This window comes from Mesoplodon bidens (genome assembly GCF_964165515.1).
Source record: "Mesoplodon bidens genome assembly, chromosome: 8".
Taxonomy (NCBI): Eukaryota; Metazoa; Chordata; class Mammalia; order Artiodactyla; family Ziphiidae; genus Mesoplodon; species Mesoplodon bidens.
In genome coordinates this window covers 86683897-86697574 of record NC_138165.1, presented here as the reverse complement: position 1 = coordinate 86697574, position 13678 = coordinate 86683897, and the positions used below count along the sequence as shown (strand labels likewise).

General features: G+C 37.8%; 1 protein-coding gene across 5 annotated transcripts in view; it reads right to left on the bottom strand.

Annotated features, from left to right (window-relative positions):
* Window positions 1-13678, bottom strand: part of UNC80 (unc-80 homolog, NALCN channel complex subunit) — a gene marked incomplete at both ends in the record, with an annotated part of 248689 nt that overhangs the window by 129901 nt on the left and 105110 nt on the right. For 4 of the 5 annotated variants that reach the window (XM_081242190.1, XM_081242188.1, XM_081242189.1 and 1 more), the window contains 2 exons: window positions 1660-1795; window positions 5159-5371. In XM_081242190.1, coding sequence (XP_081098316.1) covers window positions 1660-1795; window positions 5159-5371 — 349 coding nt within the window. Of the gene's footprint in view, window positions 1-1623; window positions 1796-5158; window positions 5372-13678 lie in introns of all 5 variants that reach the window. The other variant, XM_081242187.1, reaches the window with a different exon arrangement.

Genomic DNA, 13678 nt, shown 5'->3' with positions numbered 1-13678 from the left:
TTGAGTGGAGTTGGGTCTTAGCATTGAGATGGAGATCTCTGGGAAAGCTTTCACTGTTTGATATTATGTGGAGCCGGGAGGTCTCTTGTGGACCAGTGCCCTGAACTTTATTCAGGTATTTCAGAGATGCAGGGTACATCAAGTTGACTGTGGAGATTTAATCTGCTGCTCCTGAGGCTGCACAGAGAAATTGCCCTTTCTCTTCTTTGTTCACACAGCTCCTGGGGTTCAGCTTTGGGTTTGACCCTGCCTCTGCATGTAGCTCACCTGAGGACATCTGTTCTTCACTCAGACAGGACCGGGTTAATGTACCAGCTGATTATGGGCCTCTGGCTCACTCAGGCAAGGGGGAGGGAGGGGTACGGAATGCAGGGTGAGCCTGCAGCAGCAGAGATTGACATGACATTGCAACAGTCTGAGGCACACCATATGTTCTCCCAGGGAAGTTGTCCCTGTATCACAGGACCCTGGCAGGGGCGGGCTGCACAGGCTCCCAGGAGGGGAGATGTGGATAGTGACCTATGCTTGCACACAGGCTTCTTGGTGGCTGCAGCAGCATCGTTAGTGTTTCATGCCCATCTCTGGGGTCTGTGCTGATAGCCATGGCTCACGTCCATCTCTGGAGTTCATTTAGGCAGTGCTCTGAATCCCCTCTCCTCACACACCCCAAAACAATGGTGTCTTGTTTCTTAGGCAGTTCCAGACTTTTTCCCGAATTCCCTCCCAGCTAGCTGTAGTGCACTATCCCCCTTCAGGCTGTGTTCACACAGCCAACCCCAGTCCTCTCCCTCGGATCTGACCTCCGAAGCCCAAGCTTCAGCTCCCAGCTCCCACCCATCCCAGCAGGTGAGCAGACAAGCCTCTCAGTCTGGTGAGTGCTGGTTGGCACTGATCTTCTGTGCAGGAATCTCTCTGCTTTGCCCTCTGCACCCCTGTTGCTGTGCTCTCCTCTGTGGGTCTGAAGCTTCCCTCCCTCCCACCCCTGCCTCCACCAGTGAAGGGGTTTCCTAGTGTGTGGAAACTTTTCCTCCTTCACAGCTCCTTCCCAGCGGGGCAGGTTCCATCCCTATTCTTTTGTCTCTCTTTTTTCTTCTGCCCTACCCAGGTAGCTGGGGAGTTTCTTGCCTTTTCGGAAGTCTGAGGTCTTCTGCCAGCGTTCAGTAGGTGTTCTATAGGAGTTGTTCCACATGTAGATGTATTTCTGATGTACTTATGGGGAGAAAGGTGATCTCTACGTCTTACTCCTCCGCCATCTTAAAGGTCTACCTCAGGTCTAATCCTTTTTTAAAACTCCAAGAGCAGTAATAAAATACAAACCCTGACCAGCCCTCTTCTGGGGCAGCACAACTATGTTTTCTCAAGTAAGACTAAAACTGATCTTCGTATTTACAATATTAAGAGTCAGAGACTACAAAGCAATGAGTTTTCCATATTGCCAACTCTTTGCCCCTGTCTACAGTCTTCTCCTTCTGGTTCCTGCTCTCTCTTTGTGTGGCTTTATGCACATGCTCACATCCATGCAGAGGGAATAGGGGAGAAGGTGCAGTGGGAGACATGGGAATGTGGTAAGAAGGTGAAAGAGGAAAGAGAAATATTACGTGCTCCTAAAGCAGAGGTTCTTACAAGCAGGGGTTCTTGTAGTAAAGGGAGTCTCCTTACTGTCATCTAAAAAGTCTTCCTCCTCATCCTCCTTTCTCAGTCTCCTCTTGGTCTCCTCATCATAAATGAGACCCAGCAGGTTGGCTGGGCTCTCACTTTCCCCATGGCACAGCTCATTCAACCGGACGCCAATTGCCTACCATGAAGAGAAGAAGAATGAAACAGCATGCGATACGTCAGACTGTAAGATAGGCTCTCACATTACAGAGGTCACCAGAAACCAATTAATGGGAACTATTTTCAGTATAGGCCTCCTCTGTCTGCCACAGTGTTGTTATCACCATGTTTCATTTCCCAATGTGGGAACCCAGAGAGGGAAGGCACTGATGCTATCTCTAAGGTCACTATGTCTAAAGACTTTTAGGAAATGGAATGGCTTTTTTTATTCTCATACAAAACATTTTCTGAAAATATTTCTATTTCCTCAAAGGTCATCTATTTTATAGGTTTCACATGAGGGAGTATGCAGTTGTTTTTTGTTGTTGTTTTTTGTCGTTTTTTGGTTGTTTTGTTTTGCAGTTGTTTCTAATGAAGGATTTTGCTGTAGTAAAAAATAAGAAGTCACAGTTCTTCAGAGTGTTTCTGATTATGCTATTTTATGAGAAAGGCACTATCATGCTAATGAGCTTGGAGATTGGCATGAATTCTGGAACTGCAATTTTATTTGTATCTGTCATCATATATGCAATCAATGACTTTCTTATAGACTTTGTTCCCACCTCCATGATACACTATGAATGAGAAAGAAATACTATTCTTTTGATAGTGTACCCAACATCAACATTAGAAATATGATTTTTAATAAGTCAGCACATGGGCAATACTGGCTCTTACAAGGTATTCATAAAACCAACACTTAGTATCTGTTCTTCTGAATCATCATGTACTATTGTCTGATTTACCAAAAGGAATTTTCCAAAAGAAAAGACAAAATATGCTACCTCTATCTAATTCCTTTTACATTCCAATGAGAAATTGTTTGCAACAAAAGAGGAGATGCATGCTTAAGAAAGAGAGTCAAAAAGCTAAAATGAGCACTGAACGTAGAATTTGACAGTTTGGTTACCCTGTGCATTAATAAGAACAAAATTCCAGCTACTTTTATTTTTTCTTCCTATATCATCCTTTTCAAATATTTAGAAAAGTTACTACATTCTGGGCATTCAAGAGATTAGATTCACTACTGGAAACTGACAAAGATATGTCCAGAACACTTTAAATAAAAACACAAGTTGTCTGAACGTCTTGGCTATCTGAAAACAAAGGGGTCTGCTTAAACTCTGGAATTAAGTGGGGAGTAACAAAAACCACAAAAAGGAGAAAGAAAGCAGTGTAGAAAAATATCACAGCATCCTAAAATTTTAGCTGCTAACCTGAGAAGTTTTAAGCAAACAAAACAAAACATAAAAGCAAAAACCACCACCTCAACAAAAAGCCTTGTCCTGATGCTACTCTTTTGGAAATCCTCTCTAAGGAAGGAGATGTGGAATTATGAGTCTGGAGTGGAGCCAGCAGACTTAATAGTGAGATTCACAGGGGGGAAAAATCTACATCGAACCTCCCAGGACGCTGAAACCAAGCAATTTAAGTTAAACCCACAGTTCATAAAGCTTAAAAGGTTGCTCAAAAAATGAACTTGTCTGGGATAATACTAAATACCTAAATAATAATTTAGCACTCTGTCTCTTCTAAGATCAGAAAAGTGCCTTGGGAATATGTTTATTCCTTTTTCATTCATCAAATATTTATTAGGTGAGGTAATTTGTTATGTATTAAGTAAAAATAAAGTTGAATAAATTGTTACAGTACATCAGTATCTTTGTTTAATATGCCCTAGTAGATTATAAACCTTCATAAAGAAGGATCATTGTTAGGCACTTAGGAAAGTTAGGTTGAAAGACTTGCTCTAGGTTGCTCAGCAACCTTGAACTCAGAGTCAAATAGGGTATCTGACTCTGTGTCTTGCTCTTTACTTCAAGGAGCTTACAGTCTATTGGGGAGGTAATAACATACCAAAATAACAGCGGTGTAAAAGACTGAAAGCACGTTATTTATTAGAACATGGAGAAATCAGATTCATTTCAGAGAATCATACAAAGTTTCATTCCTGTAGATTCTGAAGAATTGCTGTGTAGGCTAATGGGGAAGGGGAAAAGTGGATATTCCGGATGGAGAGCTTCAAAAGATCCATATTCAGGGAAATGCACTGACATGTTCAGAGACTGACAAATAAGCCAATTGGTTGAAGCACCATTTTATGAGAGGAAATAACGTGCCCGAGGGCTTGGAAAGGTAGATTGTGACTAGATCCTACAGTTCATGAAGCTGGACTTCATTTTGCATTCTGAAGAAGGATGGAAGGTACTTTCTGAGTGAGGGAGAGCCTTATCACTCATTCGAGGAACACTGTGATAGCTGCCTAACAATGCACAGAAAAATCATATACCCTTTCAAGAATTAATATAATAACATTACTATTGAACACCACTTAGATGCAAAGCATTGAGATAAATGTTCTTTAGATACATTAGCTCATTTGCCTTACCATCCGTAATCTTGGTGTGATTTGAACAAAGGTTGTGGAGACAGCAGCAATGCCAGGCTAAGCAATTTGGGTTTTATCCCAAGGGAAAAGGAGGGCCACTGAAGCACTATAATGTGATTTGCATTTTAGCCTAATCACTCCGACAGCAGTTTGAAGAATGAATTGGAGGGAGCAAGTCTGGAGGCTGGGAGATAAGTATGAATGTTCTGTTTTTAGATGGGCTATGCCAAAGAGAGATGATTTTACTGGCAGTGTGTAGGATGGGTCAGATGAGGGGAGATTGTGGGAGGAGACTAAATAGGAAAATACTTTAGTCATATAGATGAGAAGTAATGAAGTTCTGACCTAAAACGGCATCAGTAACATGGAAGAGGTGGAATCAATAAGAGAAGAAGGTTTGGAATATGTTCAAGGCTGTCATCTTAGATGATGGTGGTACTATTAATAAGAGTAGAAAATTCAAGAGGGGTTACAGATGGGGGTGTGTTTAAGTGGAGAGAAGGGTTTTATTTTGGTCAGATTGAGTTTCAGGACATTGAGTGAATGCCTCCAAAGTACAGTTGGTGATGCTGGTCGGGGATCCAAAGAGTGCTATGGATAGAGGAGTGTGTGCCCCTGGCATACAGCTAACAGTTGAAAATACAGGAATAAATGTAATCCTGGTGCAGATTATACAGGAAGAAATTATAAGAGATGCTGAGAATGTTTGCCTTTGTAAGAAGGAAAGAGGCAGAGAACCAGGAAAAGAGACAGAAGAGATAATAATGTCTAACTTTGTAGATTAACTGGGAAGATTAAATGAATTATATTTATTTTCCCCTGAAATGTTTTGTTCAGTGCCTGGTACATAACGGATACTCAATAAATTGTCTCCCAAACAAATGAACAAACATAAACACAAAACTTCTTCACTTCCCTCAGCCTAATTTTTATAGAAGAAAATCAAAAGCTCACGTCTCCCCATTGGTAGAAGAGCTTGGCAGCGTTCCACTGCAGCTTCTGGTTCCGCTTGTTGCCCACAATGGGAGACCGTCCCCTGGAAAGGCCTTTCTTGGTGATATTCACATGATGCCCTTTCATCCACTCTGGCCAGTTGCCACGGTTGCAGCGGTAAACAAAACGGGCACATTCCAGGAACAGCGCTGCTCTGGCTACTACAGGCGCTTCCTGAGTAGGGTTGTTAAGGAAAGAGTAATGTAGGATTAACAAACAATGAAGTTGAACCTAAATTAAATGACTATGTACTCTTAGTTTGTTTTCGTCTCCGTATTTTGATTTAGTTTAGCCATATTTCCCAGCATAGTGTTAGCATGGTTACAATAGTAGTGGGAAATCTGGAAAATGAATCCATGAAGGCAAATTTGGGTATTGAAAAATTAGACATTTTAAGTAGGTTTCTGAGTTTTTCTCCTTTTGGAGAATATCAAGTAATTTCATGACTCTTTGCATATTTCAGAGACAGCTGGGATTTAAGTGTGAAATAATTTTTAATCAGAAGGTTTTAAATATAATGCTTTTTTTAAACCTAAAATTAACATGATGCAAACACATATTCAATTTCTAGAACTAGTCGTATGTTAACCAAGGGGGTCCGTAGGGATTTTGTTATGTAGGACCATCCACAAGCTCCAAGCAAGTGCAACTGCTCCCTCATTTTGGCTAGTAAGAAAAGGAAGAGCTTACTACATTAGGCTGAGTTGTGAGAGAAAACAGAGAATAAAATAGGGCCTGAAATGGAAAATAAACAAACAAATAAATAAATAAATTAGATTTAGTTAGTCTCTTTCCCCAATTTTTCATAAACAACAGACCAAATTCTGCTTAAATAGGCATGGTTTCAATTGAAAATGTTTGACAAAGAGGAAATTGCTTAACTGATAAGTGAAAAATAGAGCATTTCTTCAGGAAAATAAAAATATGGCTCCATCTTGTCAAGACGTGCTTGAAAAAATAAAAGAAACAGCTTTTAGTTGATACCCAGAAACTGGTAAGAGTGAGATATCTACTGAACTCTTTATAAAAAAAAAAAAAAAGAAAAAGGTAATAATAAGGGAAGGAGTGTGAAGTTTCCCATAGGTCAACAGGTCGCAAAAAGGACATACATCAAAAATTTAGGGGCTTCCCTGGTGGCGCAGTGGTTGGGAGTCCGCCTGCCGATGCAGGACACACGGGTTCGAGCCCTGGTCTGGGAAGATCCCACATGCCACGGAGCAGCTGGCCCCATGAGCCACAATTACTGAGCCTGCACGTATGGAGCCTGTGCTCCGCAACAAGAGAGGCCGCGATAGTGAGAGGCCCGCGCACCGCGATGAGGAGTGGCCCCCACTTGCCACAACTAGAGAAAGCCCTCGCACAGAAACGAAGACCCAACACAGCCATAAATAAAAAAATAAATAAAAATTTTAAAAAAATTCATTCATGCCAGTTAAAAAAATATACATCACAATATTAGCTATCACCTCAGTTACCTAATAACCATAGGTTGCTTAGTAAGCACACGTTTTCAAGTTGAAACCGTTTTCATCATTCAAGCAATAGCATTTTTAACAATCCATCGATCCATAATGTTAAAATAGGGGCTAATATACAGAGAATATCAATACGTGCCAATAAGTTTTTATAAATTGTAATTCTTAATTATCATAACAACCCTGTGAAACAATATCTTCATTTTAATATTTTTTTAAAATGAGGTATAATTTTTCCACTATTGTAGAGCTGGGAAGAAGTCGACACAGGATTCAATCTCAGGTCTCTCTCATGCCCAGATCTGTAGTAGTTCCTCTTTGGTATCTACATTGTCTTAATTTATACTCATATAAGCCTTGGGAAAAGGTGATTTCTAGAATGCATGTAGAAAGTCACTGTTTACAAATGGGACAATTGGGACTTCCCTGGCGGTCCAGTGGTTAAGACTCCGTACTCCCATTGTAGGGGGTGCAGTTTCGATCCCTGGTTGTGAACTAAGATGCCACAGGCCGTGCAGCACAGCCAAAAAATTTTAAAAAAAAGGGGGGGACAATAATGTCATATAATGTTAGTTACTAAAACACAAATGTATAATCACATCATTTTCGCATTTAAAATATATTATAGGCTCAATCTACCTCAGTCATCAATGAATAAAGATAATTGACATTCGTTATTTGGTTCACCTCTCTCTCTATCCCCATCTCAAGTGCTCTGTGGTCCAATTATGTCAACCTGGTTAGTCTCCCAGATATGACATCTCATACATTTCCATGTGTTGTTTCCATGACTTGCAGAGCCTTTAAGCCCCTTTTCCATCTGGCAAATTTCCACTTTAAGCTTCAGTTTAGTTACCTCCTCCAAGAAGCCTTCCTTAATCCCTTCCTTCTTCAGGCAGAGTTGGCTACTTCATACTGTTGAGTACCACACTGTCTCAAATACCCTGGATGATTCAAGTAAGTTAGCCCATTAAGCATTTTCTCATTGTCTAAAACTTAAATGAAACCATCAAGAATTCTAATAAGAAATTTATTTATGTTGGGACTTAATTTTACAAAGCATATGTTGTATTGCCATGACAAAGTTAATTTATGTGAAAAGGCAGAATACAAGATAAACACAATGGTGAGACTCTATCATTAATAAAAGATGGACACTGGTGATGAGAAACTATCATCAACTGCACTGGTGCCAAGACTTGGCAGCAAGTCACAGGGATAGAAAGACTTTAGATTGCAAAGGGTCAGATGACTTTCTGTATCAAACCTATCATTACTGTGGTGCCATAATATACTGACTAAATATCTATACTCTCTTCTTGTATTAAATATTCATTTTACTAAACATCTCAGATATGCGAATCTGCATCTGGAAAGGCTGGAACATCTATCTCTAAAAACGAATGCCAGTCTGGAGGGCAAGGTGAGTGATGCAAATTTATTTTTAGCCTGTCACATTTGGACACATTTCCAATAAAAAACAATGGGATTCATTGCTTAATGATGGGAAGACAGAAACAACACTGCTGGAATAGCATTATGTTATGAACCCTGGCTCCTTCACAATGAACAAGGGTAAAACTTAACCTAACTCAAATGTATGGGGCAGAGGTGGGTTTTTTTTTCTTTTAATTGCTCTTAACTACTAGATGGCACTGAGAGGACTAACAGAAGATGAATAAAAAACCCAAATTGTGTTATGTAAGGTTTCCTATGTCGATTGGCTTGCCTTCTTTAGAAAATATGTTTTTATTTGGTTAGGAAGCTCAAGGCGTTTTGAATGAAAAGCAATTTTAATTCTCTGCTCTGAAAAGCTTCTTATGATAAAACCCAGACATCATCAGTTATCGGCCCTAAGACATCCTAATCTAAGTTGGGAAATAGAATTGAGATCATTATCAAAATAATTCCCACTAATTAACCATACAGCACAACATTAAAGGGAGGGTTGGTTATTATCTGATAAATTTGATCCATGTAAATTGGATCAAACCAGTAACTTTTGGAAATGTCACTGTTTGAATCAAGGGATGATGACATAGCGTGACTTAAATATTGTCTTCTTATTATAAGCCTCATAAACCTGGTAGGTGAAAGCACACTTGAGATGGCACTGAGTGCTACCAATTTCTGGGGTATTGTAGTGTGTATGTTACTGTACAGAAAACAGAGGATACTGCTGCGGTACAAAGCTAAGTACTCAACTATGAATCCTAGTAGAAGATACTTAGCAACAAGTGTCAACTTCACACTGTGTGTGAAAGTATTCAAGGCAGTCTACTGTGGTGTGGCTATGGGGAATTATCTTCCTTATTAAGTTCCTTTCAAAGTGTAAGTTAGAAAGTATTGATTTTAGGAGCAGGGTTATAGAATACCTTAGACAAAGGATTCTTCCTGGACTTAAAAGAAATTCAATTTTCCCTCTTTTGATGGAGCTTACCTCTTACAGCTCAGTCTTTCAAGTGCAATCTGAAGAAGCAGTGAAAAATGGAAGCATGACAGAATGGATAGGGATGAATTCACATCACAGAGAAAGACAGCACAAATGGAGAAAAATGAATCAGAAGAATGCTGCATGGATGAAAAGAACCGCAGAGTACCAGAGGCATAGTTAAAAGTGAACATCTAAACAAAATTTAATACCATTGGTATACCAATTTTGCTGGTGGTCCTAAATGAAAAGTAGGCATATTTAAATTCTTTTTTATTAATATGTCTGCCAGATCACCTCTTTATGTTCCATAACACCACAGAGTGGCTTCAATTCTATTATGTCATAACTTCATAGTTCCCAGACAAGCAAGAATCAATTTTAACTAGGAAGATAAAATGTTAGGTTGAACCTTATGGAATCTCTAAGTTTGAAGGTCAAAAATAGTAGAATATCATCAATTTCATATGGTTCAATTTTATATAAGGTGTTCTCTGCAGTGGCTACAGAGCTGTCTAGTTAAAATTACAAAATGTCATGCATTATGCAGCATGGATTTCTCTAACATTCTACAGCTAGAAAACGTCAAGCATCAAGCTATTTTTCCTTGACTTCCTTTGGCATTTTCCTGCGTTATATAAGATCGTTATGTATATTGAATGTTTCCTTTATGAAAGTAAAGAAGAGAACTAGAATACTAATTCAAACAGCTGTGCTTTATTTTGCCTGGGGACCTAGAAAATATTGTTACCAAGGTATGATGGTTAATTGAAGGTTATAATTGCAATACATTCCTCTCCCTGAAGGACTGTATCTAAGCTTATTATGTGAGAAGAAACACTGACTGATCCTGAAAACTCATAACACAGGACAGGAACTAACTGGTTTTAAAAACTGAATATTTTATGTTGGTCCCTGGGGAATTACATAATATTTGTATTGCCTTAAAATAAAATATAAAGCTCTTGCTGGTGCAAGATACCTATTTATTTAAAAACACTGGGAATAAGCAGTTATTTTGGTTCTTTGTATACAATGGAACCTCGTTTGCTAGAGGGCATGTGCTTGTGACTCAGTATTTATTACTTAGCTTGTATTGAATTCTCTGCCTGACTGAGATCATTAAGCAACTGACAGGCTGTCTCTGCCCCTGCCCATTTCTGCAGTAGCTGAGGGCAACAGAAATGATTCAGATGTCAGGCTAGAGGCAGGCATCATTGTTTAGTACACAGTCTGGCGGGGTAGTCATTTTAACACTTACTCAGATCATGCTAATATCTTGGGTAAGTGTTTTAAAAACCAAATGAGGACTCCTGTTTCTGACAGTATGATGGATTAGGTGTGAAGACAAATAGCTTTTGGTTTAGACACCTAAAAATGCTAGATAAAATACCGCAATTTTTTTCACTTTGTTTTTGCTTTTGTTTCTAACATGAGATGATAGACCATTGGAGAACAGAAATTACAAGAAAGTGCAATTCTGGGGTGAAGGTAGGGAGAAAGGTGTGAACTAGTGTAGGAATATATGCCCCAAGGGTTTCTACTGACTGTGGCAAGACCAGAGTATGGGGTTTCAATGGGCCACAAATTAAATGTCTGGGTCCAAAGTGGAGTGTGAGATCAGGCCATACACTCCTATATAAAGCCAATATCCCAGGTGTGTGTCACTTTCATTGCATGAAAAATAAAATGATCTACCCCACAGAAGTAAGCTTGCATGACTAGTCTTGGCCCTGGGTAGAAAAGAAAAAAAAAAAGAAAAAGTCTTAAATGAGAACTTCTAATCAAAATTCCACATTTTCATATAAGTTTGGAGTAGAATGGGCACTACTTTCATGCTCCTTGCACCCAAAAAGTAGTTAAAAAATGATCTTAGGTTGGTGATATTTTGAGGTGCCTGAGGAAAAGAAATGGAAATTCTCTCTGGAGGAATACTTTAAACTAGTGCTTCTCAAATCTTCAAATTTGAGTATGCATAAGAGTCACTTGAGTATGCATAAGAGAATATGGTTAAAATAGATTCTTTGGGCCCACTCCCAGAGGTTCTGATGCAGATGTTGCAGGGCCTGAAAATCTGCATTTCTAACATACTCACAGATGTTGCTAAAACTGCTGGTCCACTGAATAACACTGCTTCTAACACAGGTCTTAAAGAATCAGCACAGATAAAGTTTCAAGGAGTTAAGCTTATTAAAAATATGTTTTAAAAAATTCACCATGAGTAAGAGTAGGAAGAAACAGCAAAGTGTAGAATCAGACCCTTTACAAAGACTGTGGCTATAGGTATCATAATGTATCAAATACATCTACAGATTAATGTGGGTATTGAAAGTAGAAGGAATTAGATTATCAAAGTTGACCATGTAGTTTTAAAACAAGAAATAGAACTTTTACAAATAAAAAATGTAGTGCTTGAAATTTAAAACTCAACGGATAGATTAAAACAAAAATTAGATCAGTTTTTTCACCTTCAGCATTATTGGCCATTTTGGCCAGATAATTCTTTTTTGTTAAGTGTGCACTATGTATTATGAGATGTTTATCAGAATCTTTATTAACTACCAACTAGATGCAAATAGCAATTCCCAAGTCATGACAACCAAAAATTCCTCCAAACATTGCCAAATGTTCCCTGGTGGGCAAAGTTATCCCTGGTTAAGAACCATGAAATTAGATACAGGTGAAAAAAGAAAAAGTGAAATGGAAGAGAATTAGCCAGAATACAGCATAGAAAGAGATGAAGAAATGAAAAATATGAAAGAAGTTGTCAAAAACAGAGGATAAACTGAGAGGCTCTATCATGCATCTTTTCAGTTTACAGAAGGAAAAATTAGAGAAAATGTGAAAGACACAATCTTTGAAGAAATAACATTTGGAAAATTTCCAGAATAGACATAATATGCCAATTACATGATTCACAGGCTTAATGAAATATGAAATATAGGCTAGAAACTTTTTAGTGAAAGTGCAAAAGATCAACAATAAAGAGAAGGTATTAAAAGCAACTGGGAGAAGGAATTGGGGGAGACACATTACCTATAAAAGAATGTCAATTAAGCCAGAAGAGAAGGGGATAATATATTTGAAGTACAGAAAGAAAATGTTAGCCTATGATTCTAATTCTATCAAAGTATCTTTCAAGAATGAGACCAAAATAAAGACATTTTCAGTTAAACTGTGGCTGAGAGAGCTACTGCCAGTTGATCATCACCAAAGAAATGTCTGAAAGATTTCCTTCAGGAGGATATAGATCTTAGAAAGGAATGTCTGAGATGCAAGGAGAAATGGTGAGCAAAGACTATGCTAAGATTTTGGGCAAATTTAAAAATCATTTTCCTAACAATCAATAAAAATAATGTCTACTTTATCAATGTTAAAACAAAAATAAGAGAGAACTAAATATTGAACAATAATTGGGGTTAAAACCCTCTACAGTCTTTTACTGTTTGAAAGAAGAATAAAGATATTCATTAAATTTAGACTTTGTTGAGTTAAATATGCATGCAATTTTTAAAAATATAAATAGAATAATTTTAAAACTGATAAAGAAAAATGAATAAAACAAAGCTAAACCAAACCAAAAGAAATAAAACAAAATTCAACACTATTTGAAAGAAGGCATGAAATAATGAATATACAATGAAATAATGAAAAATGAAATAATGAAAAAATGAAATAATGAAACATATAAAATGAAATAATGAAAAAATGTGGTAAGTAGGCAGAAGAAGACAGAAGTGAATCTATATAAGTAATCATAATCTGTGCAAATGTACTAAATTTTCTAGGGAAAAAAAGTGACTAAAATGTTATAAAAATTCAAATACTTGCTTTTTACAAGACACATACCTAAAACACAAAGATGTAGAAAAGTTGAAAGGAAAGGACTGGCAAAAAGACCAGACCAATGCTAATAAAACTGTTTCAGCTGTATTATTATCAAAGAAAAATATATCTTACATACGCTAGAAATAAACTGGGTCACTAGATAGTGATAAAAGGTTCATAGCACCAGATACTTGTCATACTTCTAAACGATCTGCCTCTAAATCAATAAAACAGAAATTGCTGGAACTACGAAATAAATGGACAAGTTTGTCATCACAGAGGAGATTTTTAACACAACTTAGTGTTTGACAGATCAAGTAGTGAGGGGTAAAAATAATAATATAGAAGACTTGAATATAAAACACTGCACCCTGATGGACCTAGAGGGTATTATGGTAAGTGAAATAAGATGGAAAAATCTGTATGATTTTACTGATATGTAGAACCTAAAAAACAAAAAAATGAACAAACAAAGTGAAACAGACTCACAGATACAGAGAATAAGCTAGTGGTTGCCAGAGGTGGGGATGGGAGGTTGAGGGGGGAACAGGGTTTGGGTAAAATACGTGAAGGGCATTTAAAGTTTCATACTTCCAGTTATAAAATAAATAAGTCACTGGGATATAATATACAGTAAAGGGAATACAGTCAATAATATTATAATAACTTTGTATGACAAAGTTGACAGATAGTTACTAGACTTACCGTGATCAATTCATAATGTATATAAATGCCAAATCACTGTGT